The sequence below is a fragment of the Belonocnema kinseyi genome, chromosome 9 (assembly GCF_010883055.1).
Source record: "Belonocnema kinseyi isolate 2016_QV_RU_SX_M_011 chromosome 9, B_treatae_v1, whole genome shotgun sequence".
Lineage (NCBI taxonomy): Eukaryota > Metazoa > Arthropoda > Insecta > Hymenoptera > Cynipidae > Belonocnema > Belonocnema kinseyi.
This window is the reverse complement of record NC_046665.1, coordinates 106,623,506-106,638,410: the sequence shown is the minus strand read 5'-3', so window position 1 is coordinate 106,638,410 and position 14,905 is coordinate 106,623,506. Positions and strand designations below refer to the sequence as shown.

Below are 14,905 nucleotides of genomic sequence, written 5' to 3'. Positions count from 1 at the left end.
ACGAATTTTCAATAAAATAGTTACATTTTTAATTTTTTAAAATTAATCATTTTTAAAGCAAAAATGGAATAGTTATATTTTCAGTTAAAAAAATAAATGTTTAACAACAAAACACGAATATTCAACAAAATAGTTTAAGTTTCACTTTATTTAATATTCTACCACAAAAGAGGAATTTTTAACAAAATAGTTCAATGTTTAAATAAAGAAATTAATTTTTAATTATAATAATGAATTTTAAATGAAACAAATCAATTTTGATGCAACTAGTTGAATTTTCGACCAAAAAGGTGAATTTTCAACTAAAAAATATAAATTTCTAACCAAAAATTGAATACTCTTATCTGTAATTCAAAAAAGTAATTTTTAATAAAGACAAAAAGAATTTTCAACAAATTAGTTTAATTTTTATCCCAAAAAATTAATTTTCAACCAGAAAGATGATGTTTTCACAAAGAAGATTAATATTCTACCACAAAAGACGAATTTCTAACAAAATATGTAGTTCAATTTTTAACCGAAGAAATGAATTTTCAACTGAAGCAAATAGTTGAATTTAATCAAAAACAAAATTATTTTATTTTCAGTTGAAAAAAAATATTTTTTGACAAAATAACTAAGTTTTCAACAAAAGAAATTATTTTTCAAGAAAATATTTTAATTTTTATCTGAAAATTTAATTTTCAAACAAATAAAAAGCTTTTGAATTAAAATGATCAATCATCAACGAAAAATAATTAATTTTCCTTTCAACTAATTAGTTGAATTTTCAACACAAAATATAACAGATGATACTTCAAACAAAAATATTTTAATTTTATACCAAAAATTGCCAATAAAGATAAAAAAAAATACTCCAAACTGTTGAATTTTCATGACAAAACAACGAATTTTTTAAGACAAACTTGAATTTTAAACCAAAAAGATTGACTTTATAATTGACCAATATTTTTGAATTTTTAAGAAAATAATAAAATTGTATGTTCATTCCCCAAGTTTATAAATTATGCAAATAACTTTTCCGATGTAAAATTTATTATTTACATAATTGAGTGCAATCTGTACACATTTTAAGCGTTTGAAATTAAATTAAAAATTGCTCGCGATAAAAAACGCGAATTTAGGTTTTTGGCTTGAAAAATCAGGACATTCCACCAACAATTAAAAAATCGGAACAACGATAAAAATCAGGACGCAATAGATGAATTTTTAAACAAATAGTTGAATTTCCAATTCAAAGGATCAATTTTTAAGAAAGAGGATTCATTTTCTATAAAAAATATGAATTTTTAATCAAATAGTTACATTTTGAAACGAACAGATGAATTCTTAAGGAAAGATGTGGTAGTTGATATTTAAATAAAAAATTATGTTTATTTAATAAAAAACAGTTGTTTTCACCCAAAAAAAAACGAACTTTCAACAAAATAGTTGAATTTTTAAGCCAAAAAGATTAATTTTATACAAAACAGTTGAGTTTTCTACCCAAATAATATGAATTATTATCAAAATCTTCATTTTCATCCAAATAGTTAAAATGTTCTCAAAAATATAAATTTACAACCCAGAAAGTAAGAATTTTTACCAGAAGAATTACATTTTCAACCAAGTATATTAAGAATAAACTTATTTGATGAATCTTCAACTGTAATAAATAAATATTCAGTAAAAAAATCTAATTTTTAACAAACAAAAAAAAACTATTTTTTTAACAAAATAGTTACATCCATAAAAATCGTGACTTTTCGTTTTCGAGAATGAAAGAGAAGAACACTGCACAACAAATGAGAAAATCAGGACAGTGATAAAAAATCAGGACATGTTCTGATAAATCAGGACGTCTGGTCAGTAAAACTTTCTAAAAAATTTAAACCGCAATTCAACCATAACCAATTGAAGTAACCTAAGAAAACATAAAACACTCCGATAATAATCATGGAAATTATCGACTTTTTTCAACATATGAATATTATTAATAATTATCAGAGAAATATTGAACTCGAAATGAGTTAATCATTATTCTCGTAGAAAAAAAAAACATTTTTCTTTCATCCGAGATTGTACTCAACGAACAGTACGCCACGTTCTATGAAATTTCGCCGTGAAACACTTCCCATCGAAAAAAATTTATATTTTAATTAAAACACTAATTATTCCAAAAGTTTTTAAACTTATTTAAGAATTAAAACTGGACCGAATTGGTTAAAAATGTTTAAAATACTCACCAGCCAAACAAGGGATGGTCGACGCCATTTTCTGCCTGTAACCACTGTTACCATCCATGTGCGCGGTCTTTCATTTCCGGATCGATCATTCGACTTTTAAATTTGTATCCGGTTTTTAAAAAAGGCAGCAAGAATCATAATAATGAGCATAAACTAAAAATTTACACCTTGAAAAAAGTTATCTATCTCTTTCAATGATTAGAGTTTTTTAATGAAAGCAAATGAAATAAATAGTTAACGTTCACGAGAAAAATAATTTTAAAATCGACCATCTTTTGGAAACAACTTCAAGTCGTAAACGAGCAGACGACGTAATAAACATAACCTCAAAAATCTGAGTGACACAGGTGACAGGTGACAGCAGCAAATCTCTATGTTTCTCGTAAAAACAACCAAATTCAATGGCAAGTCACTTTTAGGAAACACATCTGTGCTTTGAGTGCACGGAAAAATTATAAAAGTTGTTACTGTTTAATAACAAAATGATTTCTGGTAGTTTTCGACAAATTTCGAAACAATGTTTTCAGAGGCTAGGTTCACCTGTTCCATCAACGAAACACCTAAGATTTCAAAATTACGGCTCTGATGTGATTGTGCAGTGAGTATACGCAATTTCATATAAAATACGATTTTCTTTTTGATTTTTTGGGAAATAACAGCATTGATTTTTCACAGTTCGAAACCTGTCAAATTAGCTTTCGTCTCTTATGAATCGATGAAAGATACAACACAAAATTCTCAAATGTTTCCTATTATTATAATGCATGGCCTGCTGGGATCAAAAAATAACTGGAACTCTTTATCGAAAAGGATTCATAAAGAAACTGGACGCAAGGTATTATGCTAAAAAATTAGTTTTTTAGAGGTTGTATTTATTTTAATAATAAAATTTCTAAAAGATTAAAAGGGTCAAGACACAGGACCGGCAATTCTGTTTAATTTTAAATAAAAAACAGTGCTATATTTCCAATTAAAAACAAAAACCTTCGACAAAAAGAATGATTTCTTGACAAACTGATTCAACAAAATCTTATTTCGAACAAGATAGTTGAATACTCAAGCAAAGGAGAATAATTTTTAACTAAAAAATTACATTTTTATAAGAAAAATGAAATTTATAATAAAACAGGTGAATTTCTAAATTAAAAATAAAAATTTTCGACAAAAAAATGATTTCTTGACAAACTAATTCAAACCAATCTTATTTTTTTAAAAATGAAGTACCCAAGCAAAGCAGAATAATTTTTAACCAAAAAATCGCATGTTCATAACAAAATTTTAACTGAAAAAAATTAATTTTTAAATCGAAAAGATAAATTTTCGAAAAAAGATTTGAATGATCTGTTAAAAAAGATTTCATTCCACTTTTCATGATCAAAATATGAATATTTCCGTTCTCTTTTAAACAAAAAAATATTAAGTTTAGGTAAAAAGTAAATTTTTTACGAAATAGTTAAATTTTCAAAAAAAGAGTAAAATTTTCAGCCAAAAAGTGTGAATTTTTGACAAAATAGTTTTGTTTTTGAACAAAGAGTTGCATTTTTATCCAGAAAAAGATGAAATTTCTCTTAAAACAATTGAATTTTTACTTTAAAAGAATAAAATAGAAAAATTACGTAAATTCGCATTAAATTTAAACAAAAATAAATTTTCTACGAAAAAATAGAATTTTCAACAAGACAGTAGAATTTTCAACTAAAAAGTATAAATTTTTAACAAAATAGTTTTATTTTCAATCAAACAGTTTGCATTTTTATTTATCCAAGACAGATCAAATTTCTCTTAAAACAGTTGATTTCTTTTTAACTAAACATTTAACTAGCCCAGTAGAAAATTGAACTATTTGGCTGAAAATCCGTTTTTTTCTTGATTACGAAATAGATTTTTAACAGAAAATTTTATTATTCTATTATTTTTTCAAATTCGCATTTTTTATTTCAAAACAAAACAATTTGATTGAAAAATTATGTACTTTGTAGAAAATTTGTCTTTTTTGTAGAAAACTAAACTTTAAGGTGGAAAATTTATCTTTTTGGCATAAAATTGAACTATTACAGTTGAAAATTCATCATCATTTACTTGAAAATTCACCTATTTTGTTAAAAAATTGATTTTTCTTGGTTGAAAATTATCTTTTTGTGTGCAAGTTACTCTTCTTGTTTTAAAATTCTTCTTTTCTGTTAAAAATTCAAATATTTCATTTCAATATTTATAATTTTAGTTCAAAATTCATCTTTATATTTGAAATAAAATTACTTGGTAGAAAAATTTTGTTGTTAAAAATTAATTTGATTGTTTGAAATGTCATCAATTTAATTAAAAAATTTTTTCTTCGGTTAAAGTGTGAGCTACTTGATTGGAATTTTGTTTGTACTTTGAATGAAAAGGATTTTTTTTTGCTGAAAATTGAACTATTTTGCTGAAAATTTGTGTCTTGTTTAGTTGAAAATGATTTTTTTAAAACTGAAAATGTAACTTATTCCAGTTGATATTCCAGAATTGTAGCTGAAAATTCCTCTCGTTGGTTCAACATTAATTTTTTCGCCCAAAAATTTAATTATCTAATTTTAGGTTGAAAAATTACCTTTTTACATAAAAATTCGTATTTTTTTATAGAAATTGTAAAATAAAAGTTGTAAAATCAACAATTTCACTTAAAGATTTACAATTTTCGTTGAAAATGCATCACTTTTGTTAAAATCTCAAATATTACGCTTTTCGTTAAAAATTTATCTTCTTTAGTTGAAAATTCAACTACATACTTAATTGGAAGTGGAAATTCTTTTTCTAAGTTCAATTATTTGGTTAAAGATTGATTATTTTAGTTAAAAAACTTGTTTTGAAAATTTATTTATTTTGTTGAAAATTATGTTTTCTAGTTGAAAATTAATTGTAAATTCCAATTTTGTGGAAGAATACTTAATTTTCTTGGCTAACAAATTCCTTTAAAATTCAAACATTTTGTTGAAAAATCATTTTTTTGTATTAAAAATCCGACTTCTTGGCAAATAATTCGTCTTTTCGGCTTCAAAAAAAAATAATTTTGTTGAAAATTCATCTTCTTGACTTTTAATTGGACTTTCATTTTAAAAATTATACTTTTTGTAGAAAATTCATCTCTTTGGTTTGAAAATTCAACAATTTTGTTAAAAATTAAACTATTTATTTTAAAATTAAGCTTTTTGGTAGAAAAATTATATTTTTGTATTGAACATTCAACTTCTTGGCAGATAATTCGTCTTTTTGGCTTTAAAATAAAATTCTTCTATTGAAAATTCATCTTTCTTGACTTTTAATTGGACTTTCATGTTAAAAATTCTACTGTTGTGTAGAAAATTCATCTCTTTGGTTAGAAAATTCAACAATTTTGTGAAATATTAAACTATTTATTTTTATATTAAACTTTTTGGTAGAAAAATAATATTTTTCTTTTGAAAAATCAACTTCTTAGCAGATAATTCGTCTTTTTGGCTTCAAAATTTAATAATTTTGTAGAAAATTCATGTATTTCATTGAAGATCCGTCTTTGTGGTAGAATATTAATCTTATTAATCGAAAATTGATCTTTTTGGTTAAAAATTAACTATTACGATGAAAATTTGACTGTCTTCTAAAAAATTTGTCTTTTTGTCTTGAAAATTTGAATATTTGATGGAATTTTAATCTTTTTTGTTTGAAAATATGAGCGTTTAATTAAAAATTCAACGGTACAACAAAATTTGTATTTTTGGCTAAAAAATTTGACTATTTGACTATAGTCTTCAACTATTTTTTGGAAAATTCAGGATATCTCTGCATAAAGTCTAAGGAATTTAATGTGTTTCGTATTGAATTTAATATTTTATCTGCATTAATTTTATTTAGTATAATTTATACATGTAAAATGCATTTTTTTTATTAAAAACTATTTTTTTTAATTTAATTTTTATTTAAATTTTGAGGTTGATAATTCAACTGGCTTCTAAAAAATTGGTCTTTTTGCCTTGAAAATTCGACAATTTGGTTGAAAATTCAACTATTTGGTTATAGGTTAAATTATTTTTAATAAAAAATCAATTATTTTCTTAATTATTCCTCTTTTTAACTCAAAAAATCGATTTCAACTTGAAATCTTACAAATTTAAAGCATTTTAACATTTTTATTTTTTCAAAATTTATATTTTTCGAGAGTATTTTTGGCTGTGAAGTCTATAGTTACCAAAACCTATTTTTATTCATATGATTGAGAAAAAATGTAGAAAATCGGGAATTTCTCCCCACGATAAAAGTGGCTACATTTACTTTGTATAATTAAAGTTTGTGAAATTGATTCTTCGTCATTTTAAATATTTCATTGGGAGGTCAATTTTTTTAAGTTCATAAAATTAAACCTATTGATATAAGAATGTTTTTATTATATAATTTATTAATTATTTAACGATTTAATTAAAAAAAATTTTCTACAAATTTTTTAAAGCTATAGTTTCAAAAATTGAAAATTCAGAAAAGTTTAATTTTGGCTGCTTTAGTATGCAGTTTAGTTTTTATTACTTTAAATTCAATTTTTATTATAAATAACTTCTTTAAAACTACTTTTGTTTTTTGCCAATTTTGAATCTGTGCATTTTTTTTAAGTCAGGGAATTTTTTCGCGAACATTCTAAGTTTGTTTAATTGCAATATAAAATTTAATAACAATGATGAACTTCATTTTTTATTTTTCTTGGTTTGGTGGAAATTTATGTATTTTTTTTTTACTGAAAATTTAACTATTCCAGTTGATTTATTTTTGCTTTGGTTGAAAATTGTGTTTTTTCTTTTAACTAAATATTTACCTATTCCAGCTAAAAATGTATCATTTTAGTTAAAAATTCATCTTTTTGGCTCAAAATTAAACTATTATTTTGAAAAATCATTTTTTTTAACTGAAAATTTAACTATTCCAGTTGAATGTTCTATCACTTTAGTTATAAATTTATCTATTTGGTTAAACATTAATTTCGTTTTAACTGAAAATTTAACTATTCTTTTTTTTACCATTTATTTTTTTAATTTTGTTGTAGAAAATTAATCTTCATATTTAAAATTTAATATTCTTGTTTGAAAATTAACCATTTTTGTTGAAAATTCAAGTCCTTCAGTTAAATATTCATTTAGTTATTAAAAATTAATCTTTTTGGTTGAAAATAAAACAAAAAATCTAAGTATTCCATTTTTTAATTAAAATTTTTTATTTTTTAGTTGAATATCTATGTATTTATTTATGTATTATATGTGTATTATGTATTTGTATCTACGTTTTGTCGAAAATTCATTTTACTTGGTCGGGAATTAATTTTTTTAAATTAAAAATTGAACTCCATTATTTTTAGTTACAAATTTATCTATTTCAATTGAAATTCATCTATAATTTGGTTTTTGTTATGTTATATTTAAAGTTCATGCTTTTTTAATCAATTAAAAAAAAATGAAAATATAATTATTCCAATTTTTTACTTAAAAAATTAATATTTTTTAGTTGGAATTATATATTTTTACTGCGAGACTTGATTTTTCGTTTAAAATCCAACCTTTTATTATAAATCAACTATTTGGTTAAAAATTCATATATTTTTTGTTGTTGTAAATTCGTCTTTCGTTAATAGAAAATTATTTTTTTACTGAAAAATTACAATATTCTTATTTCGGTTGAAAATTGATATTTTTTGTTGAAAATTCATTTTAGTTAAAAATCATTTCTTTATTTGAATTATTTAATAAATCAATTTTTAACCTTAATTAAAAAAAAATGAAAATTTACTTGTTTTTTTTCTTTCTTAGTTAAAAATTCCACTATTCGGTTAAAAATTAATATTTTTCATAGAAATTTAATCCGCTGGGTTAGAAATTCATCTGTTTTGCTTAAAATTCAATTTTAATTCAATCTATTTTCTTAAAAATTCTTGTTTTTTGTTTATTAAAAATCCATTTTTTTTAATGAAAACATAATTATTCCATTTTTGGTTATAAATCTATTTTTTTTTAGTTGAAAATTCCGGCTTGGTAGAAAATTATTCGACTTGTTTAAAAATGTAACTATTTTGTTGCGAATTGATATTTTTTAGTATACATTTAATTTTGTTAATTGGAAATTAATTTTTTTGTTGAAACTTCATCTGTTTGGTTAAAAATAATTTGTTGTTGAAAAATGGTGTTTTTTGGCACAAAATTAATCTTTTTTTTTAATTATCTGTCTATTGAAACTTCATGTCTTTTATTGAAAATTTACTTTCTTGTTGTTGAAAAATCAATTATTTTGCTTAAATTTTTTATTTAATTAATTTTTTTAACTGAAAATTTAACTTCCATTTTTGGTTGAAAACTGAACTTCTTTTAGTTCAAAATTCAACTATTTGGTTGAAAATTCATCCATTTTTTTGAAAAATTCGTCTTTCGCTGATAGTAAAATAATTTTTTCTGCTGAAAAATTACAATATTCTAGTTTTGGTTGAAAATTGATATTTTTAATTGAAAATTCATGTATTATAATGAATTTTTTTTTCTAGAAAAATAATTTATTTGGTTGAAAATTGAACTACTTTGTTACAAATTCTATATTTGTTGAAAATTCATTTAAGTTAAAATCATTTCTTTATTTGAATTAATCAATTAATATAATTAATAAATCAATTTTTAACCTTAATTTAAACAAATGAAATGTTACTTGCGTTTTTTTTTTCTTAGTTAAAAATTTCACTATTCGGTTGAAAATTCATATTTTTCATATAAATTTATTCCTCTGAGTTAAAAATTCACCTGTTTTGTTTAAAATTCAATTTTAATTCAATATATTTTGTTAAAAATTACGTGTTTTTTATTTGTTAAAAATCCATTTTTAACTGGAAATATAATTATTCCAAATGGAACTTCCACTGTTTGGTTAAAAATAATTTGATGTTGAAAAATGGTCTTTTTTTGGTACAAAATTAATCTTTTTTTTAATTATATGTCTATTGAAACTTCATGTCTTTTATTGAAAATTTACTTTGTCGTTGAAAAATCAAGTATTTTGCTTAAAAATTTTTTTAAATGCATTTTTTTAATTAAAAATTTAACTATTCCATTTTGGTCGAAAACTGAACTTCTTTTAGTTCAACATTCAACTATTTGGTTGAAAATTAATTTTTTTTTTGAAAATGCTATATTTTTACTTTAAAAGTTAGAAATTTTGAACGGTTTAAATAAAATAAATAAGATAAATAAAGGTTTTAATTTTATTTAAATTCATGGATCAATAAGTGATTAATTATGTTTTTAGTATTTTTTAATTATTTAGGTAATCAATGATGCTAATATATTTAAGAATATCTTGTAATATAATTTTTGAGGGCTTTCTAAATTAAACATATTAAATTAAACTGAAAAAACGTTATTTATAATAAATTGGTGAAATTATGGAAAATTATACCTGGAAAACACTTGAGAAAAGAATTTCGGTAGGCGTAAATTGAAGAATAAATAAAAAAAATTATAGAATAATATAATTAATTTTTATTCTAAAATCAAGCGAATGCAGAATAATTAAAGATAATAAAAGGACAATTTATTACATAGGTAATATGTGTAGATGCAAGAAACCATGGAGATTCGCCACACTCTTCTGACATGACATATCAGCACATGTCCCAAGATATTGTAGATCTGATAAAAGACCTTAAGGCCAAGAAAGTGATTTTAATTGGCCACAGCATGGGAGGCAGTACAATGATGTACACGGCTTTAAATTATCCGGAATTAGTGGAAAAGCTAGTTATTATTGACATGAATCCTGTAAGAATTAGCCCAAGTCTCACTGAAATGTTAAAAATCTTCCAAGCAATGAAAACTGTGACTCTGGATGGAAATCCGTCTTTATCTAAAGCCAGAAAAATGGCCGATGAGCAACTTTCGGCTTCCGTTCACTCTGAAAGAATTCGACAGGTAGAATATTTAGTTTTGCCTTTAATAGAGTGGACAATATAATTATTTTCCCAGGTGAAAATTTTGTTTAAGATCTTCAGGGTGGCGACTTGATCGGGAAATGGGCGGGAATTTAATTAAAAACCCGGGATTTTAATTCTGATTGTAGTAAAATTCAATTTTCATTATTTTAATAATTTTGGCCAATTTAGAAAAAAAAGACTTAAGTTCGATAATCGAATTGATGGTATTCCAAACATAGAGAAACAATCATTTTCTCAATTAAAAAAGAAATTATTTATCACGTTTTATTTTCTTACTCCTCATTTATCTGACTTGTAACAGAGAATTTTTTTTTACATGAAACGGGTATTCTTTAAAAGTATTATAATCAGGATTTAGAAGAAAGGAATTTGAAACAATCCCTTTTCCAAGTCAGGATTCATGAGAATTTGTGAGTTTCCTCTTATAAATTACATTGTTTGTTGCGAATTCATCTTTTTAGAAATTAAAAAAAAAGTTCAAATACTTTGTTAAAGATTCATAATTTTAATTTAAAATTCATCTCTGGTTGCAAATGTGACTATGTACTTTGATGAAAATCAATTTATCATTTTTTGGTAAAAATTCAACTATTCGGTTGAAAATTTATTTTTTTCATTCAGAAATTAAACTACTTTTTTGGAAATTTATGTACTTTATGGATATTTATTTTGTAAAACATTAATCGTTATAGTTTTCAAAATTCATCCTTTTAACATCAAATTCAAATGTTGCAGTTGAAAATTAATCATTTTAGTTGAAAATTCATCAGTTTGGATCAAAAACTCGTAATTTTTTATTGAAAATTCAACTATTTTTTTAAAAATTCACATATTTTGTTATAAAGTACATTTTTTGTAGAAAATTATGTTTCTGTTTAAAAATTAATTTTATTATTTGAAAATACTTCTTTTCGGTTAAAAAGACAAGTATTTCAGTTAAAAAATTCATGTAATTTGTTTGAAAATCGTATTTTTCGGTACAAAATTAATCTTTTTATTTGTAAATTAATCTTCTGATTTTAAAATTCCGGTTTGAATTTTATCTTTTCGGTTAAAATGTTTCCAGTTGAAGATTCATTTTCTTTAAAAATTCATCGCTGTTTGAAAAATGAACTATTTTGGTTGAAAATCCCTTTTTTTGTTGTTGAAAATTAATGTTTTCATCTGAAAGTGTAACTATTCAATTTTTTGTAAAAAATTGATTTTTTTTTCACTGGAAAATTGCAAGTTTTTTTTTTAATTCATTTATTTTGCATTGTTTTGCTCTGTTATGCTAAAGGATGTATTTGAAAGACGACATATTTCTGAATTATAATAGAAAATTTTGTTAAATTTTTCGTAACCAATTCAACTTTTTTTAGTTAAAAATTCAACTACTTATGGTTGAAAGTTAAAATCTTGTTAAAAATCAATCTTTTTGTTTAAAGATTTATCATTTTTATTAAAAATTCATCTCTTTTTAAAAGTGTAACTGCTTCGTTGAAAATTATTCTTTTAACTAAAAACTTAACAATTGCAGTAGAAAATTTAACTATTTTGCTAAAAATCCGTTTTTTTAGTTATTAGGAATTAGATTTTTCAACTATACTATTTTTTTTTTTTTTGAAAATTGTTATTTTTTAAATGAAAATTCATCTTTTTGGATAATTCGTCTTTTTTTTAGAAAATTAATCTTTATGATTAAAATTTCATCTTTTTGGAAAATATAAAATTTACCTATTCCAGTTAAAGATTCATCATCTTTGTTGAAAATGAATTCCTTAAACTGAAAATTTAACTGTTACATTTTTTTTTGAACATTCATCTTTTCTAGTTAAAAATTCAACAATTTGACTAAAAAATTGTTAAAAGTTCTAGTATTCTTGTAAAATATTTATCATTTTAGATGAAAATTCATCTTTTAGGTTTAAAATGGAATTACTTGTTTGAAAATTAAACTCTTTTGTTAAAAATTATTATTTTTTGGTTGAAGATTCATTATTGTAATTAAAAAATAAATTTCTACGGTTGAAAAATGAGCTATTTGATTGAAAACTTGTTTTTTCATTGGATGAAAAAAAAGTTTTTTGTCGAAAATTTGGTTTCTTTTTTATCAAAAATAATATAGTTTTTCGATCTGTAAATGTAACTATTATTCCAGTTGAATAATTGATAATTTTAATTAAAAATTCCTCTTTTTAGTTGAACATCAATTTTTTACTAACAATTTAATTATTTAATTTTTAGTTTAACATTGATTTTTTAAAGTTAAGACTTCATTATTTTATACTTGGTTGACAGTCTAACTTTTTTATTACAAATAAATATTGTTGAAAATTCACGTTTTTGGTTTAAAATTGAAGTATTTCATTTATTTGAAAATTTATCACTCTGGTTGAAAATTGAAATAATTTGTTTAAAATCCCTTTTTTTTGAAAATTTATTTATTTTGCATTGTTTAGAATGAACGTTATGAATTAAAAAAAAAAATTGTGGCTTGGGGCAAATATTAAAATGTTACTTTTAGTAGCCCAGGAAAATTGAAAAACTGGACAAGGAAAAACCGGGAAATGACCGTGAATTTGAAATCCGAATCGCCAGCCTGATCTTATTTAAGATCTTGTTAAATTTATCAATTTTTTTTCAGTTTGTGTTGATGAATCTTGTGGAGGCCGAAACAGGAATTTACAAATGGCGAGTAAATTTGCCAGTTCTCGAGCAGAACTTTGCGAAAAATATTGCTGTATTTCCAAATTCTGAAAAGAAAGTCTATCTAGGACCGACTTTATTTATTGGTGGTGAGGAAAGCGATTACCTAAAAAAAGAAGATCACGAGAGGATAAACAAACTATTTCCTACTGCCAAATTCCAATACGTGCCCGAAGCAGGTCATTGGGTACATGTAGATAAACCCGCCGAATTTTTAAGCACTGTGACCGAGTTCATTAGAAGTCCTTAATGATTTAAAACGAATTAGCTAACTCCTGTGGCGACACAGGTCTTGTAAATTATAGAAATAAGTGAATCGTGCTTGATTAATCTTGAGCAGATTGTAAAATCTGATTTTAAAAATCGAAAAATGAAAGTAAACAAATATAATTCAACTATTTTGTTGAAAATTTATTTTTGTTTTTGAAATATCAAATACTAAATTTTTAGATTGCATAATTTTAGTTGCAAATTCATGTCTGGTTGAAAATGTACCTATTTTGTTAATAATTTATTTTTCTTCCGTTCGAAATTAATTTTCATGTCTGAAAGTGTACCTTTACCATTCTTTGTTGAAAATTGATATTTTTTATTTGAAAATTCAACTATTTATTTGAAAATGTTTTATTTTATAATATATTATTTATTATTATTTTTGAATCGTGCTTGAATAATCCTTCACAGATTTTAAACTATGATTTTAAAAATAGACAAATGAAAGGAGACGAATATCATTCATCTATTTTGTTGAAAGTTCATTTTTGTTTTTGAAATATCAAATACTAAATTTTTAGTTTATATAATTTTAGTTGAAGTTTCATCTCTCTTGGGTTGAAAATTTATTTATTTTGTTAATAATTTATTTTTCTTTCGTTTGAAATTAATTTTGTTTCCTGAGGTATACCTTTAACATTCTTTGTTGAAAGTTGATATTTTTTAGTTGAAAATTCAACTATTTATTTAAAAATGTTTTATTTTTCATTTTATATTATGTCATTTATTATTATTATTAATTTAATCGTGCTTGAATAATCATTCGCAGATTGTAAAATGAGATTTTAAAAATCGAAAAACGAAAGTAAACAAATTTAATTCAACTATTTTTTTGAAAATTCATTTTTGTTTTTGAAATATTAAATTTTTAGTTTGCATAATTTTAGTTGCAAATTCATCTCTTTGGTTAAAAATTTATCTGTTTTGTTAATAATTCATTGTTCTTTCGTTTGAAATTAATTTTGTTGTCTGAAAATGTAACTAAAAATTGATATTTTTAGTTAAAATTCAACAATTTATTTGTAAATTTGAAATTTTTATACCGTTTATAAAAGATTCTATGCTAACTATATTATGCAATTAGGGTCTTTTTTTAATATTAATGGTCAGAGCAAACGAAAAATCGGTTAGAGAAAAAATAGGGTATTTTAAAAATGGAAGTTTTGCGGCCAACCTGATATAATATTTGTTTCAGTAATTTAGTAGCCTTGTATTTTAATTTTATTTTTTCAGTTGCCTCCTCAATTTTGTCGAAAATGATATGTTTTGGTTGAAACTTTATCTGTTTGTTTCAAAATTCATCTGTTTTAATAGAAATTTATATATATTTTTTGTTGATAAAAATGAAACTATTTGGTTCAAAAATAATTGTTGAAGATTCATGATTTTAGTTTTAATTTTTTCTTTTGGTTTAACATTAATTTTTGTAATCTGTAAATTTAACTTTTCAATTTCTAATTTAAAACTGATTTTTTCTAGTTCAAAATTCGTCTTTTTTTAAAGAAAACTGACATTCTTAGTTTGAAATTTCCTCTTTCTGTTTAAAAACGCCAGTTTTCGGTTAAAATTAACTTTTTGGTTAAAAATTATTATTCTGGGGTTTAAAAATCAACTGTTTAATAGAAACGTCGTCTTTTAGCTTGAAGCTTCAATAATTTGGGTAACCTTTTTTTCCTTCTTGATTGAAAAATATCTGTTGAAAATTTATCTTCGTGGTTAAAAAACTCAAAATTTTAATTAGGAATTGGTCTCTTCGATT

At 22.9% G+C, this 14,905-nt stretch overlaps 2 protein-coding genes across 2 annotated transcripts in view; one reads left to right on the top strand and one right to left on the bottom strand.

Moving 5' to 3' along the window:
• LOC117179504 (eukaryotic translation initiation factor 2A) overlaps positions 1-2,279 on the bottom strand; it is a 34,798-nt gene extending 32,519 nt beyond the window's left edge. The window contains exon 1 of the mRNA XM_033371373.1: positions 2,226-2,279. Coding sequence (XP_033227264.1) covers positions 2,226-2,253 — 28 coding nt within the window. The 5' untranslated portion in view covers positions 2,254-2,279. The remainder of the gene's footprint in view (positions 1-2,225) is intronic.
• Positions 2,280-2,563: 284 nt separating this feature from the next.
• On the top strand, positions 2,564-13,299 carry LOC117179505 (protein ABHD11). The gene is made up of 4 exons (XM_033371374.1): positions 2,564-2,823; positions 2,901-3,060; positions 9,797-10,162; positions 12,812-13,299. The coding sequence occupies exons 1-4, from the start codon at positions 2,708-2,710 to the stop codon at positions 13,121-13,123; spliced, it is 954 nt and encodes a 317-aa protein (XP_033227265.1). The 5' UTR covers positions 2,564-2,707; the 3' UTR covers positions 13,124-13,299.
• Positions 13,300-14,905: the final 1,606 nt, after the last annotated feature.

What these genes read in the sequence shown, in the direction of transcription:
- LOC117179505 (XM_033371374.1), top strand. Translation starts at nt 2,708, where the DNA reads ATGATTTCTGGTAGTTTTCGACAAATTTCGAAACAATGTTTTCAGAGG. An exon ending in GGCTCTGATGTGATTGTGCA is followed by an intron (nt 2,824 to 2,900) that starts GTGAGTATACGC and finishes GATTTTTCACAG; the next exon opens with TTCGAAACCTGTCAAATTAG. An exon ending in ATAAAGAAACTGGACGCAAG is followed by an intron (nt 3,061 to 9,796) that starts GTATTATGCTAA and finishes TTTATTACATAG; the next exon opens with GTAATATGTGTAGATGCAAG.